Source organism: Danio rerio, chromosome 7, assembly GCF_052040795.2.
Source record: "Danio rerio strain M-AB ecotype USA chromosome 7, GRCz13ab, whole genome shotgun sequence".
NCBI classification, from domain to species: domain Eukaryota; kingdom Metazoa; phylum Chordata; class Actinopteri; order Cypriniformes; family Danionidae; genus Danio; species Danio rerio.
In genome coordinates, this window is record NC_141027.1 from 21391919 (window position 1) to 21412873 (window position 20955).

The following is a 20955-nucleotide window of genomic DNA, read 5'->3' on the forward strand; positions in this document are numbered from 1 at the left end:
TCTACATGCCAACTAATTCTCATTAGATTATAAGTAGGCTGTTAGGTTGGTGTTAGGGTTAGTGTAAGTTGACATGTACTTGTAATAGGGATGCTCATTTCGGTTAATTTTGCTAACCGACAACCGCCGCTCATTAATCGGTTATTAACGGTTAACTGGTCAGATTACTATTAATTTTATATTAAACAAATTGACGTGACTGTTTTGTGTCCGACAAATTAAATATTGCATTTTAAAATACTGATTTATTTTTTAAGGCTAGCATATTAATAACAGAACACAACAACAGAGCATTTTCACGCACCTGCAGTGTTTAGCACAGAAGAACAGAATAAACTACATAGGACTGCCCTAAATTATTTTCACTTAAATAATTTATATTACTAAACGAAAACACTGACTGATTCTTTTTAATAACCGGCATAGGCTGTTTTTTTTTCCAATCATATGTTTTTTTTCTTCCGTCAAATAAAAATAGCTGACTTCCTCAAATTGCCCGCTCCACGGATAATATGCATTTATTTAATGCCCCGCTGTTATTATTATAATCACAAAACCTTTTTACATTTTTAATAGAAATCATTATTTCAAAGAATATGTCCTGATGTATGGTTACCTTTCTCTCCCTCGCGGTTCAAGTGCGCGCGCTGCAGAGAAAAGACAACAACAAGCGCACATATGTTGACTTTTTGTAAACAGTTTTGTTGTTTAAATATGATATTGCATTAATGTACATACATGCTTTATAAGCTGTAAAATAAAAGGTAAAGCCTATTTTTTGCGTTTATGACGCAGATCCAGGTCAACATCAGCGCTTTTTTTGGCATCAACACGTCTGTTTCAAACAGCAATATTCTTCTTCCATTTTGCTTCTTTGGCAAATGTGTCTGTAGGCACGGGTTATATGTTATCGTCCCGCAAAGTTAAGTATGGCTTGCAGTTAAAAAAGTGGCCGACCACAGCTAACGTGCTTTTTTTCATTCCAAAAACGCGAGGCGCACCTCACTGCCTTTATGTTGACAAAGACAAAAGAAGAGAAGAAAGCGCGGTCCTCTTATGAAACGACTGAATCAGCTGGGTATCGATTGTGCAAAAGTGTTGCTGTCTGTGTTGTTACAATTGTAATATTTAATAATATTGTGATATTCAGGATTTGTACATTCATCCAGCTCTGGATAACTTAAAACAGCGATTAGACCTTCAGAGCGGCATTAATGCGTCCTGAAGTAAAGCGAAACGGCTATAAACTCCAACTAGATAGAGTGATTACAGAGATATACAGAGTCATACTTTATCTTTAAATAAAGTATAACTATAGAAACTGTTCATCTTAACTGAAAGCTTCTGCGTGTTTGCTGGGCTCACGCATCACGCACCTGTCAGTCAGTCAGTCAGTCAGTCAGCACGTAACCCCAAAGGATTAAACACACAGCGCACAGCACTATACGGTTACAAAAAAGTTTGCGCTGTTATTATCCACTTACCTTTTAATACGTTTTGGTGCAATTATAATCCGCTATTAAAAACAACAACAACAATAACTGAATGTTTTGAATGGGTATGTAGCCGTGGCGGGATGCATTTTGTTCCCCGCCATGGAAGAATGAATGTAGCGGAAACCAAGCTCTTTAATAGTTCTCTGTAGTTGTCTTGACAACACAAACTGCTGCTCTGGGATGAGCTGCGTGCAAAAGATGCCCCTCTTAACGCAAAGGCGCATTCAATCGGCCCCTTATGCAGCCAAACTAAAAATATATAAAATAATAATTTTAATCGTTTAACTGATAACATTAATCGGTCACAAACGCACCCTTTCGGTTAACGGTTAATCGATTATTTTGAGCATCCCTAACTTGTAAAGTTTCTTATAGTGAGTTAAATGCATATTTTTGCAGAGAATGCAAAAGCAAGAATTAGTGCTGTGTTGCCAAAAGCTACCACGACTCTGAAGCTGCGGTCACACTGCACTTTTCTCCCCATAGACTTTCATTCATACGCACGTGAATGCGTCAGACCGGAAACACAAGCTCGTGCAACAAGTTTTGCATTTCGCTCTGTTGGAAAGTTCAAGCTTGGTGAACTCTGATCTGCGGAATCGCATCACATGATTGCGTGAGACCAACTGAGGATCAAAACATGACCTCTCTGGGCAGAAATTTAAAACACGGACCAATCGCTCCCTTTTTTAAATGTCTAATCATCATGTATGTATGTATGTATGTATGTATGTATGTATGTATATGTTCATTATTTTGGATTACCAGCCACTGTCAAAAAAATAATTTCTGAAAAATCGCTCCCTAAGTAATCTAAGAAAATGCATGAACACATTTCATGTAAACTTGATGTATGTTGTACGAACAATCAGTTTTATTATCAACATTTTTAGCATAAGTTGCTGTTGAATGTTTTTTTATACTTTTGTTTAAAAATAGTTTCTGGATTCCTAGGTTCATTTGATGCAATTTTTATACAATTAGACTGTACAACGACCTTTTTTCAGTTTACACCGTTAGATTTATGGTTGCATTTGAAGTTCTTTTTCATTGTAGAACAGTAAATAATTTTTATTTTTAAATATATGTCTGATAATAAAAACACTCTAGTTCTCTCAATGTATTTGTTTATGTTTCATTAGGGAATAAGTCTGAAACACACCATAAAATAATTTGATCAATTCACACAAGGCTAATTGCTATACAAATACACATCCAGGTATTGGATAAGTACTCAATATAGGACAATACCCTGAGCCCAGGTATAAGAATTGACGTCTGGAACAAAAAAATCTGAAGACCTTTAATTTGAATGTCCTGTCAGGTAAAGAGGAATAAGTTTGAATTGAAATAATGATTTGTAGTCATTTCTACAGTCAGTTGGCTAGAATTTTACTCAAACCCAGATAGCATGCCAACCTAGCTATTCCCAGTGAGCTTGCATCATTTTCAAAACAAGATAGACTGTGCATACGCTTTGTTTTAATTACAATAGTCATTTAGGTGAGAGTGCTTAATCATTCAGTTAAAGCACTTGCCATTCGGTTTCGGCTTTCACAAATACGTTGGGTGTCTCTCAATCTTCCAGGAGCAGTTCACTTATTATCTCCTCTTCCTCATTCCACCATCTCTCTCGCGTTCTCTCTCCCTCTCCGATTTGGGTAACTGTCGTTTATCCAGGATCTCATCCAGGGGGAATATAAACTACCTGTCAGAGAGCATCTTTCTGCCAAATTCATATCTGAAAGGAAAACAAAAGCGGGCCGAGGTCAGAGAGATCTTTTTTTAAATTATTCATAAGCAGCTCTCCCTCGGCCACCGTCTTCAGCTCCTGTCGCATGCCTTGTACCGCCCGCACTGCCAACAAGGGCATCTGTCATGCCTTTAAAATAAAGCCAAGACAATGAAGAGGGGAGACAACCAGATTTTCTGAATCACTATTGATTTACAGTGACACTCTTTATGTTGTGCTTTCATTTGTCTACTCTACCTGTCTAAAGAGGAATGGTGTGTGTTTGTGTTTGGTTTGTGTGTAGGTGTGTGTGTGTTTGTGTTTTCACTGAAAAGTCCATGGATGGTTGATTCTTGTAAGGGTTCTACTGATAGTTTTCAGGTGTCGACGCCCAATTTGGGGAGCGCCCTCCTGGTGGGCGAAACATTACTATCTCCTAATGTCTACCTAGTCATGGGCTGAGTTACTTTTTTTTTCCAAAAAAAAAAAAAAAATATTTGTGCAATACGATATATCATTACTAACTGATGTGAGAAATGCCTGGGCTATTCTTCTGCAGAATTCCTTCAGAAAAAGAACTAACAGAAAGGAGAAATGTATGGATTTGTGCTCAATGGTAGCATCATTGACGCATAACAAGCTACAGTACCTATATCTGTCAATACGTTTGTTTGTTTGTTTGTTTTTTATACAGTTTCTTTTTTTATTTGCAGGTAAAGTGCAATTAAAGGTGCAGTATGTACGTTTAACACCCAGTGGTTGAACTATGCCTGGTACTACATACACAAGTGCAGGTTTCCAGATTGACGACATCCACAGAAGTGTGCCTAACTATCAAGCTGATTTAAACTGCGTTCTTGTATAAAAGCAATAGCAAGCGATAGCAGGAATATTTTCCATATTAAAATGAGTTTTTGTCCTAACCAACACTTGTAATTTATATTTTATAAAAAGCTTGCAGCTGAACAACAACAATTATCACCTCAGGTACACCTCATGTGCTTTATTCAGTATTAAATGCTAATAATGTGGGTTTGAATGCCATTTTACATGACATTTATTGCCATACTACTGAAAGCAGCAGCAGATAGTTCACCTCAGATCATGAAAATAAAATAAACCATTTGAAATTGAACTTTAGAACTGTGACTCAGTGTAAACCAACACATATCAGTGATTCAGCATGTGCATTTAATAATGTTAAAAGAGGTTTAATATGTACTAAATAGATTATGAACCTTACCGTTTAGTTGGAGTGGAGAAAGTGCACTATTCTGTGCTTCTGAATGGCTGTATTTAAATTTCTGTTGTGTTTTGTTTGGTCCAAACAGCCTAATTCCTTATCACTGCAATTCTCGTCTTGTACTGTTGCATGTTGTTTGCACACGGAGTTACAATGTAACCTGCTCGCCTAATGTTTACGTTCATAATATTTATATTATTTGCTAATTAATAACCACCTCATGTGGAACTCTGTATCTGCGTCTTATTTCGGAGTCAGCTACTGTCCACTTTTTGCATTTCAGTCACGGACGCACACTTTGAGAGCTTTCATGACTGAATAAATGAAATGCACAGGTCTCCACCAAGGCAACCTGGGGCACTGAAATATAATTGACTGAACTGGCAGTGGGTGATTAAATGACCAAAACGAAGACAGACATTCCAGCACGTAATGCACATTTTCAAAGCAGATTATCTGACGTCAGCATTGTTTTTCAAATAAACAAAAATGTTCACTTAGCATGTTTCTTAAAAATCTGCAAACATTTTATTATATTTGTATGCTTTAGAAGAGTCAAAAACTTACATAAAGCACCTTTAAAGTATTTATGGAAATGCAGTCAAAGTATAAATAGCAGAAGTGAATGAATAGATTTGTCCTTCCAGCAAATATTAATCTAAGCAATAGAATCTGACACCAAATATAACAGACACAAGCTATACTGCCATCAATAATGACTGAAACACTAAGGAATAAGCCTATTTGTAGATCTGACAGTGCATGAGGAGTTTTAAATCACTGAAAAATAGATTCTAGGTGCATTATATAGATCACAAGTGCACAAAAGGTACAGTTTGTGATCATATCTCTGTTTTGTCGATGTATCCAAATAGTCGTAGCTTGTAACAGATGACAAATATGATTGTTCTGTGCTGCATTTATATGGAGATCACAGTTTAGCTGCAATTACGGACCATGAATTTATTATCCACCAGCCTCTGCACATTAAATGTAACTGAAAACTATCAATTGGCTCATATTTGAGCTATTCTTTGTTTTTGTATGCATACTTGATCTAAACCTTTAGTCATTTGGAGCATGTTCGTTTGTCTTGTGAATCTGAGACATTTTAAAAATAAAATCCATCAAATTCTTTTCTTCTTTTCTTCTATTTCCTCTCACTCAGAAACAGCTAGCCGCAATGGGTCTGGTAGATGCATGGAATGAGACATCGGCTGATTTCTCTACTTTGTCAAGCCTAGGACGGGGAAAGCTTCACCTGGGAGCAGTGCTGCATTGGACGACCCTTGAACTGGCCCCCGAGTCTGGCAGCAAGGATGACGTACTTGAGGACGAGGATGTGAAGAAGCCTAAAATCTTCTATGCAGATCATTCCTTCATTATACTAGTCAGGGACAACAGCACTGGGGCATTGCTCATGATAGGTGCTCTGGACCACACAGATGGCCCTGCAATTCACGACGAGCTGTAAAGCCAAAATACTTGACCCTCTGGCACTGACAAATCAGCTAAAGAGCCAAAATAGCTGACCTACGGTTATTGACAATAAACTGACCCACTTATCTACTACAAATCCACTGTCTTTCATCTGTTGGCCTTATGTGCTGACATGTTACGTTGTGCTTGTTTTACAAATTCACAAGAGCTTAGGGTAGTATTTAGTTAAAATAATGTTTGGGCCTGCACTGAATCTGCCTCTCAGACTTCTGCAGAAATACATTTCATCAGCATAAATAAGTTCAATGCAACTTGTAGTTTTGTTTGTTAAATATTTGGACAACGTTGGTAAATCTTTCAGCTGCCATTATGAGTTAAAACCTTTCTGTCTTTTAGCATTTAGCTGATGTTTTTATTCATATTCAATTTTGTAGTACTTTTAAATATTTTTATTACAATCTCTAAATTAATATCTAGACTAAAAAAAATAAGTCACGATTAGCTTGATCAAATGTTTGTAACGATTTGCATTAGCAAAAATATTATATCAAGTACAATTAACTTATCAATAACGCGTAAAATCTACTTAATGTTTAACCTAACACTCCTTAATAATTTAAGTAAAAATAAATGATTATCTGGGCGCGGGACTGTCGGCTTACAGCAAAAACGTCACTGGTTTGAGTTAAATTGAGTAAATTGTTCTTAGTGTATGAGTGTGGGAGTGTATGGGTGTTTCAGTACTGTGTTGTGGCTGGAAGGGCATCCGCTGTGTAAAACATATGCCAGAATAGTTGGCGGTTTATTCCCCTGTTGTGACCCCTGATAAATAAGGGATTAAGCCGAAAGAAAATGAATGAATAATTAATTATCTCTCGTTTTGAGTTTATATTTATTTACATGAATGAATTAATGTCAAGTTCTTGTTTTAGCAAAAGGAACATTGCTTTTAACAATTTAAGTAAATCTTATTAGTTACAAATTGGTAACTTAATTGAATTAAGACACATATTTCCACTGATTTTAAATGTTATTTCACTTTATTTTAATAAAATTGAACCTAATAGCAAATTGACTTTAAAAATGCTTACTGATCTCAGAGCTATAGTGTTAGCACAGCTGTTGCTCTTTGAGCATTAATGTCGATAATAAAAAAGACCCAAAGTATGACTGCTACTCTTCTGCAAGGTGGTAACCTCAAAACCAAAAAGCTTACTCAAAACTCTCTAATCTAAGCTAAACCCTAGATTAAACTGCTTTCATTTTCCAAATAAAAATTACATCAATTACTATATATCCATAATTAAAATGTATATATTACTAGATTTGCAACCATTAGAAAATATTTAAATATTACAAGTAAATGAATATTAATATTTAACTCTTTCCACACATTTTTGGAATCAAGTAAATGTGTAAATACAAAATAGTTTTCGTATTAAATTCTAGTTATCCTTGACATATAATATTAAAATTTAAAAAATTTGAGAGTAAATTTATTAGAGTTTACTACACCAAAAAGTCATGACTTTCAGTGTATCCTTTATTCATACTTTTCAGTTATTAATTATTGGCTAAAGGGATATCTATAGTCATATAGAATAGATTGCTACTACTTATCAGGCGTAGCATAAAAATAATTATCAGTTTATTAATCAAAATATTATGTGGTATTTCTACATTTCAGTAGAGCTTTGTTTTTGAAAACACACTTTGCAAATTAAAAGATTTATTATGCAATTAAAACAAATTGATTCAATCTATACACAAAGCATCTGCTTGCCCATTTTCTTATGTGCATGTCTCTTAAACATTAGACTGTTCCCACAGATATGTCAGCCAAATGTGTGACATTTTATAACCAGCTTTGTCGTTTGACTGATCTTTATTGCTGTAGTGTCACTCTACATAGCCCTAACGTAAGCCTAACATACCCAAACTACTTACAATAGTATTTTTACTGCTTGTTCAAACTACTTATTTAAAAAAAGGCAGAATCAACCTAATTTGTTAAGGGTTTTTTAGGACAACTTAATGGTTTTATGTTCAATCTACTTACATTTGTAAAAACAAACTTAATTGATTTGTGTTGGAACACCATGAAGGAATTGTGTGAATCCCTGCATTTTTTACAATGTTGGAAACTGTTCCAGTTAGTGTGCATTCAGACTCATGAGTGTGGACCTCATGGTCTAACAAAGACCTAGTGTGAATTGCTTGTGGTCAGTTCTGAAGCTAGCAAATAGTACAGTACTTTCCTTTCATATGTCTACAGGCCATTCACAGCAGAGACACTGACTGACAGCAACACTCACAGTGATAGACATGCACTGGGATGAGATCGTCAGTGGGAAGCTCTGGAGAAAGTGCGGTGGGTGTCAACTGCACTCAAATCGACACTCTGACACAACTCATTCCCCACCGTTACTGTAAAGAAACCCACCACGATGACAGCCGAGTGAACGCATACTGATGCCGAGATACTGATACAGACACACCACACACTCTCTCACACTGCTACGCAAAATGACTGTCAACATGTAAACACTAATGTATCCAACATTGGTTAGCTGTTCATGCTATTTAAAACAGGTGATGTACATATTACAGTTTAGTCGTTTTAGTGTTTGTTATTAATAATAAATGCAAATAAGCTGCAAAAAATGGAACAAATACAAGGGAATACAAATTAAAAAACGTTTTTTTACAGTACATTTAACAGAAATTATTCAAAAGTAAAGTCGTCACTGTATATAATAAACGTGAATTGATTCTTAATGATAAACAAGTTATTCAGTCAAGAGCCGCAGGGGATTTTCTCTTTGTCTTCTGTTTGATTAATTAATCACACAGAAGGCAGCGGATGCATTAGACTACTGTCACTTCAAGACCTAATGTACCAACATGATAATATAGCAACTGACACAACCCATTTTCTGGTTACATTCTCCTAACACATAAATAGCTGTGTTTGCATGAGTAATCCAGGGAAATTTTGACAATATTGTGTGTATCTGACTATTTAAAAGACCATTCAAGCGAATGCAGGTTTGCATGCTGCTGTCTGGGAGACAAATATCTGGCTGCATGCTTTAGGTGCGTGTCAAATTTTTATGCTAGCATTCAATGTGCTAAAACGTAAAAAAAAAAAAAAAATCTTCTGACTCTTCTAAAGCAAAAAATACCATAAAATGTGTGCAGATATTTAAGAAACATGCTAAGAGAACATATTTATCTGAAAAACAAGTCTGAAGTCAGTTATTCTACTTTGAAAATGTGTTACTTGCCAAACTTTTCTTTGTTTTGGTTCTTTTAACCTGCTCACTGCCAATTTAGCCAATTATATTTAAGCTCCCCGGGTTGCCTTGGTGGAAAATGCTGGGACACAATAACTACGTTTACATAAACATCAGTAATTGAATTATTTGCCTTAATCTGAATAAGACAATAATATGATTAAGGTCTTTACATGAGTTGCTTTTTAAGTGTTTCTTTCATGATCCTGTTTTACATGTTAAAGCAAATAATTCAGTTAACATCATTGCGTCACCTCGCTATCCATATTTCGTCCAGAGTTTTATGCAAATTCAGGTGTTTCATTTTTAATGTGTAAAATAGTTGGAATTCCCACCCAAAATTATCATCGAAGTCAATAATAGGTACCAGCAACCATATTTTTCAAATATCTTCATTAGAAAAAAAACTTTTTTAAAGGTTAAAAAGCACATGAGAAAGAATAAATGATGTATAAAATAAATGATATAAATATTTTTTTATCTCTGGGTGAACCATCTCTTAAAGGGTTTCTTAAATCATTAAATATGGTAATTCTAAAAATGTGCTAAAACTTGTTTTCAACTAAATATTTATCTGTCTAAAAAGCTTTTAAAATTACTTACAAACCAGACTTTCTCAATCCAACATAAACGTATGTCTAGAAAAAAAAATTGCTGATATTTTTTTCATTGTTAATTGTATTTACCAATATACACAGCTTTTATATCCTTCATAACTTTATAGTTATGAGTGTCAATGCTGTAATAATTGGTACAGTATATCAAAGTCTCAAACAATAGACTGTTCGCCACATAATATCCTGACTCATTATTCTGAAGTCTAAGCTCCGGACACAGTAAGGTCTCTCTAGCTCAACTCTCTGTTTTTATTTCTCCCCGTGAAGCTGACTCATCGTCCTGGACAAACTTACCCAAGCAGATCAGGGACTCCAGACGAGCAAGGGGCTAAGCTGGAAGCGCTGCCCCCGCCCCGAGATCACTCTCTCGGGGAACCAGATCACTCACCCGGCCTGTTATTGATGGGTTAGGCTTAATGCTAATGGCGCTAATGACTCGAGACTGCCGTCAACAACACTGACAGATGATAAACCTTTTAATCTTTTAATGCCTGCTCGAATCAATGGAGGCCACGGCCATACCACTCCATCCCAGTAAAACGCTGTGACAAATCATGCTATAAATTAAGAATTAACATGTAGATTTTGCACCCCTGGACTTCGTTTTTGTAGCCTTTTTATTGTGGTGGAGGAAAATGATCATAGTAAAATTGAAGTGCTTATAAAATGGCCTCGGGTTATAGTAGTGCGCCGTTCAATATACTGAGTGCACCCCAAAAAAATTATAAATACAAGACCAAAACAAGTAAAAATGCAATATCTTAAGCCAATAAAGCTGTTTGCAAGGCGGGTTTACAAGGCTGTAAGGCTTTTAATGTTTCAATAAGCGTATTAATCAGCTTCCATTTTACACAGCGCTTTATTCATTCTCCGGAGTGGAAACCTCTCAGAGAAACATAAAACGAAACAGAATAACTGTGTTATAAAAATGGCTAAAGTACTGTATCCTTACTCAACCCCTGTCCAATAATTACATGAGCGACTGGGCCAGAGATATTAAAAGTGGCTGTGATATTGGAACCGTCAGGCCTTTTAAGCGCAGACGCTAATTAAGGGACGCTGGAAAATGTGGGATGTGCGGTAGCCCGACTGATTTCTCATCCGCTCAGCAATGGTTCTTTCAGCCAACGCGCGCACAAACACAAACTGTTAGTTTCTTTCCTCCACAAATGAATAATTGAGAAATAAAAGGGGGGAAAAAAAGAGAGAATCTCCTTTCTGCCATTAATCTTGAAAAAAGAGTGTCCCTACTCGGCCATGTTTTATTAAAAGCTTTGAGGGCAGTTTTATTTGATTACCTCAGAATGCTTCGGTTCCCTCGCTGGAAACACATATTTTTAGAGGGCTATTATTTTTACAGACAGACTGTTTGCGCTGGTAAAAGGGGGTTATGGAAGGGCATAGATGGATTCTTTTAGATGGAAAAAAGTGTAAATGCATTGTACATTTGTCCACATAAAGAACATCAGATGTTTGGCTCTGTTCGTGATGAATGCGTAATGTCAAAATGCGCATGCTGCAGCCTGCTGCTACTGCTTCTACAAGGGCCTCGTCGTGCCCTGTGAACACCGAACACAATATGTGACGATGTTAAAAAATGAGTTGCGTAATTATCCTCCCCGAAAACCACCAGAAGAATGTCATTATTCATTTGGAACTTTTGAAACTTTTAGAGGGACCCAGATGTTGTGTTCTGGCGATGACATAAGGCTCTTATAACCCTCTTGACTTTTATAAGCGCGTGTGAAACAGAACCCCGCATGTGGGCTTGTTTCCGCACACATGTGTGAGCGCGTCCATCCATTTCGATGTACAGTCTTCATATATCATGTGCGTTGTGAACATAAAGCGTGCTGTGCTGCTGTCGTAGCGACTCCGAGGCCTCAGGCCGTGCAGCGAGAGCACATTATTTTTTTTGCTCAAGCTCTCATTAGCTTCACTGCTGATTCATGCTCTCATTCTATTCAAGTCAAATACGTTCACATCCATTATATGGTGTTTCTCCCTGCTGAGACCTACTCACCCATACAGACAGGGTTATATATTTTAGTAGGACAACTTGGTCGGTAGCATATATAACCTCCTAATACTTTCGCATTTTTAATGGAAAATAATTATCTTTTTTAGACATGTTGTACCTCACAATGCTTTACAAAGTATTTTATCCATTTTGAAAAAATATAATCAGCAAAAGTAAAAAGTTAAATTCGTTTTTATTTCTATAGCGCTTTAACAATTTAGATTGTATCAAAGCAGCTTAACATAGAAGAATATAGTAATTTTAAACTGTGTCAGTCCAATTTTCAGAGTTTGGCTTAGTTCAGTTCAGTGCGGTTTAATTTTCACTGCTGAAAGTCCAAACACTGAAGAGCAAATCCATCAATGTGCAGCTCCACAAGTCCCAACCAAGTAAGCTAGTGGCGACAGCAGCATGGAACAAACTTCACCAATTGATGAAAGTGAAGGGGGAAAAAACCTTGAGAGAAACCAGGCTCAGTTGGGCATAACCATTTCTTCTCTGGCCAAACTTGCAGTCTAGGCACCAGAGGCTGAAGACTGCTGGATGTCCATAGTGAAGAAGCTGCAGGTAGGAGAGGTCTCTGGCTGGTGTACAGACTGGCCCTAGAAGATCAATGCGAAGACTGTCACTTGGGTCTTACAGGAATCAGTCTCATGCTCTCCATCTTTCCATGACAACCACAGCAGCTGCTCAGGATATGGCCTTTATGGTGTATTTGAAATGTATTTTATAACTACACCACAGTCCCATGATTGTCACCACCATCTTGTTCCCCAGTCTCATAATTTCAACCTTTTTGAACTTAAATAGTTTTAAAGAGTTTAAATAGTCAGAAAGAGTGTGATTACAGAGACTCAATGGGTTTGCTTCAGTGTTTAAAGCCATTTAAAGTTCCCAACAAGCTCTGTAGTCCCATTTTAGAAACTTGTTAGCAAACATCTTTTTCTTAAATAGTCCAAAAAAATCTATTTTACAGTGTAGAGCAGCATCTTGAGCTTGTGTTATCTGTAATTAGCAGGGGTGGCCAAGTTCTTTCTTGGAGAGACATAATCCTGCAGAGGTTTGATCCAACTTTGAAAAAAACAAATTTTCTAGTAATGCGTAGACCTCGATTAGCTTGTTTAGTTGTGTTTGATTAAAGACAATAGCTCTCCGGGACCAAACTTTGCCAGCTTGGTGTGGGTTTCAGGCCTACGACAAAATTTAATCTCTGCTTCAACCTCTTTATTGACCTTATTCGTCTTGTACGATTGGGCGCAGCCATCGGAATATTTGTGGCCCAAGACTTCCAGTCTCTTTAACTTCCATTGATTTGTAGATGTTAAAAACAGCTCCTTATGCTTGATGTTGCAAACTGATATTAGTTATTGTGTTATTCTACTTTTTTATGCATAGTCATGATCACACTTGTTTGTAGAGCAAGTAGTTAGACCGTTTTCTGCGATTTATTATTCCTAGTCATTTCTCCCATAGGTAACTGAATTGGAAGCTCTTGAACAACTGCATAAAAAACTAGCACACTTTGGCATTGTAGAATAAGGTGAATATAATGTACTTAATAATTCTATATTTCAAGACATGGTCAATCCAAGCATGAGGATGGAGAAGAAATCTGATTGCTGTGACCTTGAACACGGTTGTTAGTGTCAGAAATTATAGTCTGGGTATTTCAGATACTGCTGGAAATTTCATAGACAATCATCTCTAGGGTTTACAGGGAAAAGTTAGAAATACAAAAAAATGTCCAGTGAGCGTTAGTTCTCTGGGCAAAAAATGTCTTCTTGATACCAGAGACTGCTTTGAGCTGATAGAAAGGCAGAAGTAACTCAAGCAAGGTCTACAGAAGAACATCATTGAACACACAACACATCCAACATTGAAACAGATGAGCTATTGCAACAGAAGATTAGCACAAAGCTAATAATGCTACTGTCTGCTAAAAAAAAATAAAAAATAGACAACTGAGGTTACTGTTTGAGTAAGCTCGCCAAATCTGGACAATAGGAAATTTGAAATTGATTGCCTGGTCTGATAAGTCTTGATTTGTTCTTCAGCGTTTGGATGGCAGGGTCAGGATTAGCATAAAAAACTTGACAACATAGATCCATCCTGCCTTATATTAATAGTTGAGGCTGGTGGTGTTGTGGTTGATATTTTGTCACACCTTTAACCTTTTAGTGTTATGTGAGGGTCATTAGAACAATGCAGTTTACCTGAGTACTGTTGCTGACTATAAGTCCATCTCTTCAAACACTGTCCATCTTGCTACAGTTAATTCCAGCAGAATCACTTGTCTTTGCACAAGCCTACTGTAAATAATCTTGAACTTGCTTTCTTGAAGATGGCATTAACTTTATTATGCTCTATTGGCCTTCACAGTCATCAGAACAATCCAAAAGAACTTAAAATTGGAAACGGAAATATCTTACAAATGATGTGTAGGTGACAAAAACAAGATGATATGATGTCAATATGGACCACAATCTCCACAGAGGTCTTCAATGCAGGGCATCCGGAAAGTATTTATAACGCTTCACTTTTTCCACTTTTTTCCAGTTACAGCCTTATTTCAAAATGGATTAAATTCATTTATTTCCTCAAACTTCTACACACGATACCCCATAATGAATATGTGAAAAAAAAAATTTTTTAAATCGTTGCAAATTCATTAAAAATAAAAAAAAAAACAGAAAAATCACATGCACATCAGTATTCACAGCCTTTACTCAATACTTAGTTGATGCACCTATGGCAGCAATTACAGCCTCAAGTCTTTTTGAATCTGATGCCACAAGTTTGACACACCTGTCTTTGGGAATTCTTGCCCATTCCTCTTTGCAGTACCTCTCAAGCTTTATCAGGTTGGATGTGAAGCAACGATGTACAGCCATTTTTAGATCTCTCCAGAGATGTTCAATAGGATTTAGGTCTGGGCTCTGGCTGGGCCACTCAAAGACATTCACGAAGTTGTTGTGAAGCCACTCCATTGATATTTTGGCGGTGTGGTTTGGGTCATGCTGGAAGATGAACCGTCACCCCAGTTTGAGGTCAAGAGCACTCTGAAGCATTCATTCAGGATGTCTCTGTACATAGATGCATTCATCTTTCCCTCTATCCTGACTAGTCTTCCAGTTCCTGCTGCTGAAAAACATCCCCACAGCATGATGCTCCCCACCACCATGCTTCACTGTAGGGATGGTATTAGCCTGGTGATGAGTGGTGCCTGGTTTTCTTCAAACGTAACGCCTGAAATTCACTCCAAAGAGTTCAATTTTAGTCTCTTTAAACCTGAGAATTTTGTTTCTTATGGTCTGAGAGTCCTTCAGATGACTTTTGGTAAATTCCAGGAGGGTAGAGGCTTCCATGTGGCCACTCTACCATTCAGGCCTGATTGGTGGATTGCTGCACAGATGGATGTCCTTCTGTAAGGTTCTACTCTCTCCACAGAAGAACGCTGGAGCTCAGACAGAGTGACTATCGGGTTATTGATCATCTCCCTGACCAAGACCCTTCTCCCCTGATCACTCAGCTTAGATGGCCGGTCACCTCTAAGAAGAGTCCTGGTGGTTCCAAACATCTTCCACTTATGAGTGATTGAGTCCACTGTGCTCATTACAACTTTCAGAGCAGCAGAAATGGTTCTGTAACCTTCCCCAGCCTTGTGCCTCAAGACAATCCTGTCTCAGAGGTCTACAGACAATTCCTTTGTCTTTATGCTTGGTTTGCGCTTTGACATCCACTGTCAACCCTGGGACCTTATATAGACAGGTGTATGCCTATTCAAATCATGTCCAATCAACTGAATTGACCACAGGTGAGCTCCAATTCAGCTTTGCCGTGAATACTGATGTACGTGTGATTTTTCAGGATTTTTATTTGTAATAAATTTGCAACAATTTCAAAAAATAATTTTTCACATTGTCATTATGGGGTATTGTGTGTCGAATTTTACGGAAATAAATGAATTTAATCCATTTTGGAATAAGTCTGTAACATAAAAAATGTGGAAAGAGTGAAGCACTATAAATACTTTCCAGACGCACTGTACCTTATTGAACAGGCAAAATGTTACTAGTAGTGTATGCCTAACAATATGGCTGGTGAGTAAACACACACACACACACACACACATTCTTCATTATCCAAAACAGTAACCAGTTGAGGATAATTGAATTTAAATTCACATTTAAAAAAATCAATTTCTATTTTAGGACTTTTTTTGTCCTTGCTGCTTTTTTTTCCTCCTCTTTTTCATATTTTTGTATGTGCAAAAGGTACATTAGCTCATAATTTAATACACTGCAGAAAGATGTTAGCTGTAGCATTATAGGAAGTGTTTTTATTTCCGGTAGGGAAATTTCATTTGACTTCTTGACTTAAACTCAGATTCTCAGAAGGGCTGTCAAGACACATATCTCACTAGTGTAAGGGTGAAAAAGCAAAATGCAGGGAGTGTATTGTATGTCTATAGTACAGCATGTGTGTGTCTCTGTATCTAAAATCAAAAAGTTAAGTGCATTATGGGTGCTGGTGGGCTGAGTGTGAGTGACATTATCAGAGACTGAAAGTGCACCCTCTTTATCCAACAGATTTAGTGGGTTTAAAGTTTAATCTCCTATTTTAAATAAAAGATTATAGACCTGAGGAACTTCAGCTCCCATTGCTGCCTTTTGCCAGCATCTTGCTCCTCTCCGTTTTGATGCAGCAGAAAGAAATGAAAAAGGCACCGGGGGATTTGTGCATCTGAGTTGCAGTACTTTCGAATAAAAGAGTGAATGAAGGTTCACAGATCCCCCAGGGTCCAATGGCTTGTACAAATCATACAGCTTGTCCATTTGCACTTAGAGCCATTCTTAGAGAGGTTTGAAAAGTGATAAAAATGACAAACAAATATTTTGGGTTTTAAAAGAAGTGCAGGTCAGTGCTTGAACTTTGACAAATCCACCAGGGCTGTGGTGCGGTATATTTGTACATGTCTGTGTCAGTGCATTCAACCATTGATGATGCCACCGGATGTTTTCCAGTTCCTTGTGGAAGGGAGTTCAAACGTTCTGCTACAATTTATTAAACAGACCTTCAGCTTTTATCTTGTGCTAACTAAACACCGGCTACCACGTCCAGGATGTCTTTTCTCACCCATATTCTATGTTTCAGTGGTTTAATGCATCCTTGAGCTATTTTCAATTCAGTAAGGCAATCATTGGCGCTCGAGAAAGAAGGTAATCATTTCTCTCTGTGGAGACAAGGCCATGTTTGCCATTTCAGTATTATGAACTAACATAATATAAAAACACGCTGCCATTCCAGTGGGTTTTTAGTTAGTACATCTGCTGAAGGTGAAACACGGTCATGATCTCTGTCAATCAAAATGCACATCTCTCTCCTGTCATTTTCTGACCCAGCGAGCAACACAGATATATTGTATTCCCGAAAACAAGCATTACAGTAATAGCTGTTTGTTTACACTCGGCTTGTTTTATGTGGGCATTTAAGCCATCGTCAGTAACATGGGACGCCTTCGTCATTTCCGTGAAGAGGAAGCTGGAGTTGTGCGTCGTTTCCATAGAGACGCGTCCACAGTCTCCATGCGCCCGCCGTCTGAATGCGTTTACTGCCTGAAGCAGCCTAAAAACTTTGTCTTAAAGCATTTTAAACTATTTATATAGTGCTGTATTTATCTTCACATTGCGGAAGAGGCTCTCAGAGGCAGTGTTTTAGGGGTAAGAGTGGTATTTTTTCGTTTATTTTAAGACTCATTGACAGAGACTGTCGAAGTTCGACGCTAACGTTAGTTTATTTCAGAATCTAAAAACAAACGACTGTTAACTTACATTTGAGTTTTGCAAATAACGATACATTATATGGGTGCATATGTCAACATTTAAAATGTTGTAGAGCTCTAACGTTAGCCTCTTTTAATCTTGTCACCCGAAATTAGTCTGTTTAACGTAAACACTGTCAGGACCTAAAGTGTGTGTTTGTGTCTATCTATGAATGATTGAAAATCCATTCACCAAATATTGATTTATTTACTCTTCTGAGGTGAAACATTGATAGTGTGTTGTCTAAAAATGACAAGGTGTTTTATTGTGGATAAAAACTGCAGGAAAACTTTTTTATTTTGTTGACAACATACCAACTGTTTTTTTTTCAGTTTATCCTCCACAAAATGCATTTGTGGTAGTAGAATAACATTTGGTAAAATATAAACAATTAGGAAATATATAACAAAACACACACATATACATGTGTGTATATATATATATATATATATATATATATATATATATATATATATATATGTATATATGTATGTATGTATATATATGTATATATATATATATATGTATGTGTTTATATATATTTATATATATATATATATATATATATATATATATGTGTATATGTATATATGTATATATATATATATGTGTATATATATATATATATATGTATGTATATATATATATATATATATATATATATATATATATATATATATATATATATATATATATATATATATATATTATGTATGTGTGTGTGTGTGTATATATATAAAAATGTATGCTAGATATCAATATCAATATATACATATATATATATATATATATATATATATATATATATATATGTATATGTATATATATGTATATATATATATATATATATATATATATATATATATATATATATATATATGTATGTATATATTGATATTGATATCTAGCATACATACTTTAACTATCAACAATTAAAATAATAACTATTAGAAATAACCAATTACTTTCAGCAGACTGTGAATAACCCTGAAAATAATCTACACTACCTGACAAAAATCTTGTTTTTGATTCCACCGTAAGAGCACCGAATAATAACTTGGCTTCTAGTTGATCATTTGGAAAAGTGGCAGAAGGTAGATTTTTTTTGATGAATCATCTGTTGAAATGCATCCTAATCATCACAAATACTGCAGAAGACCTACTGGATCCCGCATGGACCCAAGATTCTTATAGAAATCAGTCGCGTTTGGTGAAGGAAAAATCATGGCTTGGGGTTACATTCAGTATGGGGCAGACGAGAGATATGCAGAGTGGATGGCAACATCAACAGCCTGAGGTATCAAGACATTTGTGCTGCCATTACATCACAAACCACAGGAAAGGGCAAATTCTAAAGCAGTATTGCGCTCCTTCTCATACTTCAGCCTCCACATCGAAGTTCTTGAAAGCAAAGAAGTTGAAGGTGCTCCAAGATTGGTCAGCCCAGTCACCAGATATAAAAATTATTGAGCATGTAAGGGATAAGATGAAGAAGGAGGCATTGAAGATGAAGGCAAATAATCTTGATGAACTCCGGGAGTCCTGAGAGGAACACTTTTTCCATTCCAGATTGTTTATTAATAGCTTATTTTAGTCGTTGCTGAGATGTATGGATGCAGTCCTCCAATCTCATGGGAGTCACACAATAGTAATTCTTTTTCCTCAGCACCATGACTTTATATTCTATACTGTACATTTTTTTTTTTTTTACGTGACATGACTTTTTATCTAAGCGAAATCAGACTTTACTGTCCTAATAAAATAATTAAAAATCAAGGCATGATCATATTTTATTTTGGTAAAATAAGCAGACTTTCGAGGCCTTTGTCTTTCTTATAAGCCACTTCTGATACTAAATGATCAACTAGTAGTGAAGTTATTATTTGTTGTTCCTAAAACTTGGATAGGCAACAAGACTTTTTTCAGGCAGTGTAAAAGAGGCTTTTAATGGCAATATTATGTATGTTAAATATTATTTAGCATATTACATATTTTTGTATGGGATACAAAAATAATAATAATAATCTGGAGGACCAGAACACAGTGGATTAAATGGTGTAATGACCTGACCTACAGCACTATAGCCAAGTGCATCATGGGAAACGGTTTAGAGTTTATGTGTTGTAATAGTTAAATACAAGGGTTGTTTTGTTATAATTGGGTGTTTATGTTTGAGTTGGCTTCTGTGATTTAAGCCCAGTATTCAATTTATTTATCAAACATTAGACATCACCATCAATGAGGTTGGTGTGTAAAAGAAGCACCCCGGTGGTATGGTCTTGTTAAGAAGGGCTGTTCATGTTGTGAACTTAGAATAAAAAGGTTAACTGACAGTGCTGCCTCCTACCTGCTTATTCTGCCAGATCTCTGACAACAGAGACAATCAGGGTCGTGCAGTGTATGGGACACGAGTGTTCTTTTTGCTAAAGTGCTGAAAAATATAAAGTTATGCACCGTAAATGCTAGCACCCTGCTAGTCGTTTTAGATTAATTAAACAGTTTAGCTAGGTTATGTTAGCTGTAGTTGCCACATACAGCAACTATTACAATATCAAATCTTGCCATAGATAAAATTGTGCTACTAATGCCAACCTTTTTATTTTCAAATCTATCTTAAAAATCTCATATTATGGACTTGCAGAGGTCGAGTTTGTGTGGAGTGGATTTTTTCCAAACCAAGCCATTCTGACACAGGTGTAAACTTCGCTGCACATCAGATTACATACTTTTTTCTAATTACTGCACCGTGTTTGGGATTCGATTATCCCACTGAACCTCATATCACATTCTCAGGCATTGTTCGAATTAATAAAGAAGTTACCGGCCAACTGGCACGCAGCACTCTTATATACACGCCAGCATTGATTTTGAAATAGAATTTGGCTCTTTGTGAGTGTTAATTCTAGGCGCTGGTGATAGTGATTTCACAGACCTGTCTTCGGTCTTTATTTACATTTTGATCTTTTAAACCTTATAATCGTATCCAATTGAGAGCTTAAATTTCTCCAGTCTTTTATAATCAGCCTGTTGTCTCCCGCAATCTTGGCTTTGTCACCTCATCTGATGCAGACTGACTTCAGTTGATCAAACTCACCTGCTTGCTTCCAAATTTCATCTGATCTGATGGGATCTGCAGTTTTTGAAAATGTTTTCCATTACCCGCAGACTCCCTCTCTTACCTTTCTCTTTTCATCCTTTTGTATTGCCTCCAAAGCTGTCTCCTTTATTACATATAGCACTCAACAAAACTGACAAGTTGGGAACTGAATCAAAGCCTCAATAAAGAAGG

General features: G+C 36.4%; 3 protein-coding genes across 7 annotated transcripts in view; 2 read left to right on the forward strand and 1 right to left on the reverse strand.

Annotated features, from left to right (window-relative positions):
- serpinh2 (serine (or cysteine) peptidase inhibitor, clade H, member 2) overlaps positions 1-7676 on the forward strand; it is a 38749-nt gene extending 31073 nt beyond the window's left edge. For 3 of the 4 annotated variants that reach the window (XM_087259411.1, XM_087259413.1, XM_087259412.1), the window contains exon 5: positions 5640-7676. In XM_087259411.1, coding sequence (XP_087115537.1) covers positions 5640-5945 — 306 coding nt within the window. In that variant the 3' untranslated portion in view covers positions 5946-7676. 4 annotated transcript variants of the gene reach the window in all.
- LOC147843097 (uncharacterized) overlaps positions 1-20955 on the reverse strand; it is a 552330-nt gene that overhangs the window by 355141 nt on the left and 176234 nt on the right. The window lies entirely within an intron of this gene.
- dnah2 (dynein, axonemal, heavy chain 2) overlaps positions 17407-20955 on the forward strand; it is a 304998-nt gene continuing 301449 nt past the window's right edge. For both annotated transcript variants that reach the window (XR_015495540.1, XM_087260907.1), the window contains exon 1: positions 17407-17564. The gene's annotated coding sequence lies outside the window, so the exon portion shown is untranslated. The remainder of the gene's footprint in view (positions 17565-20955) is intronic.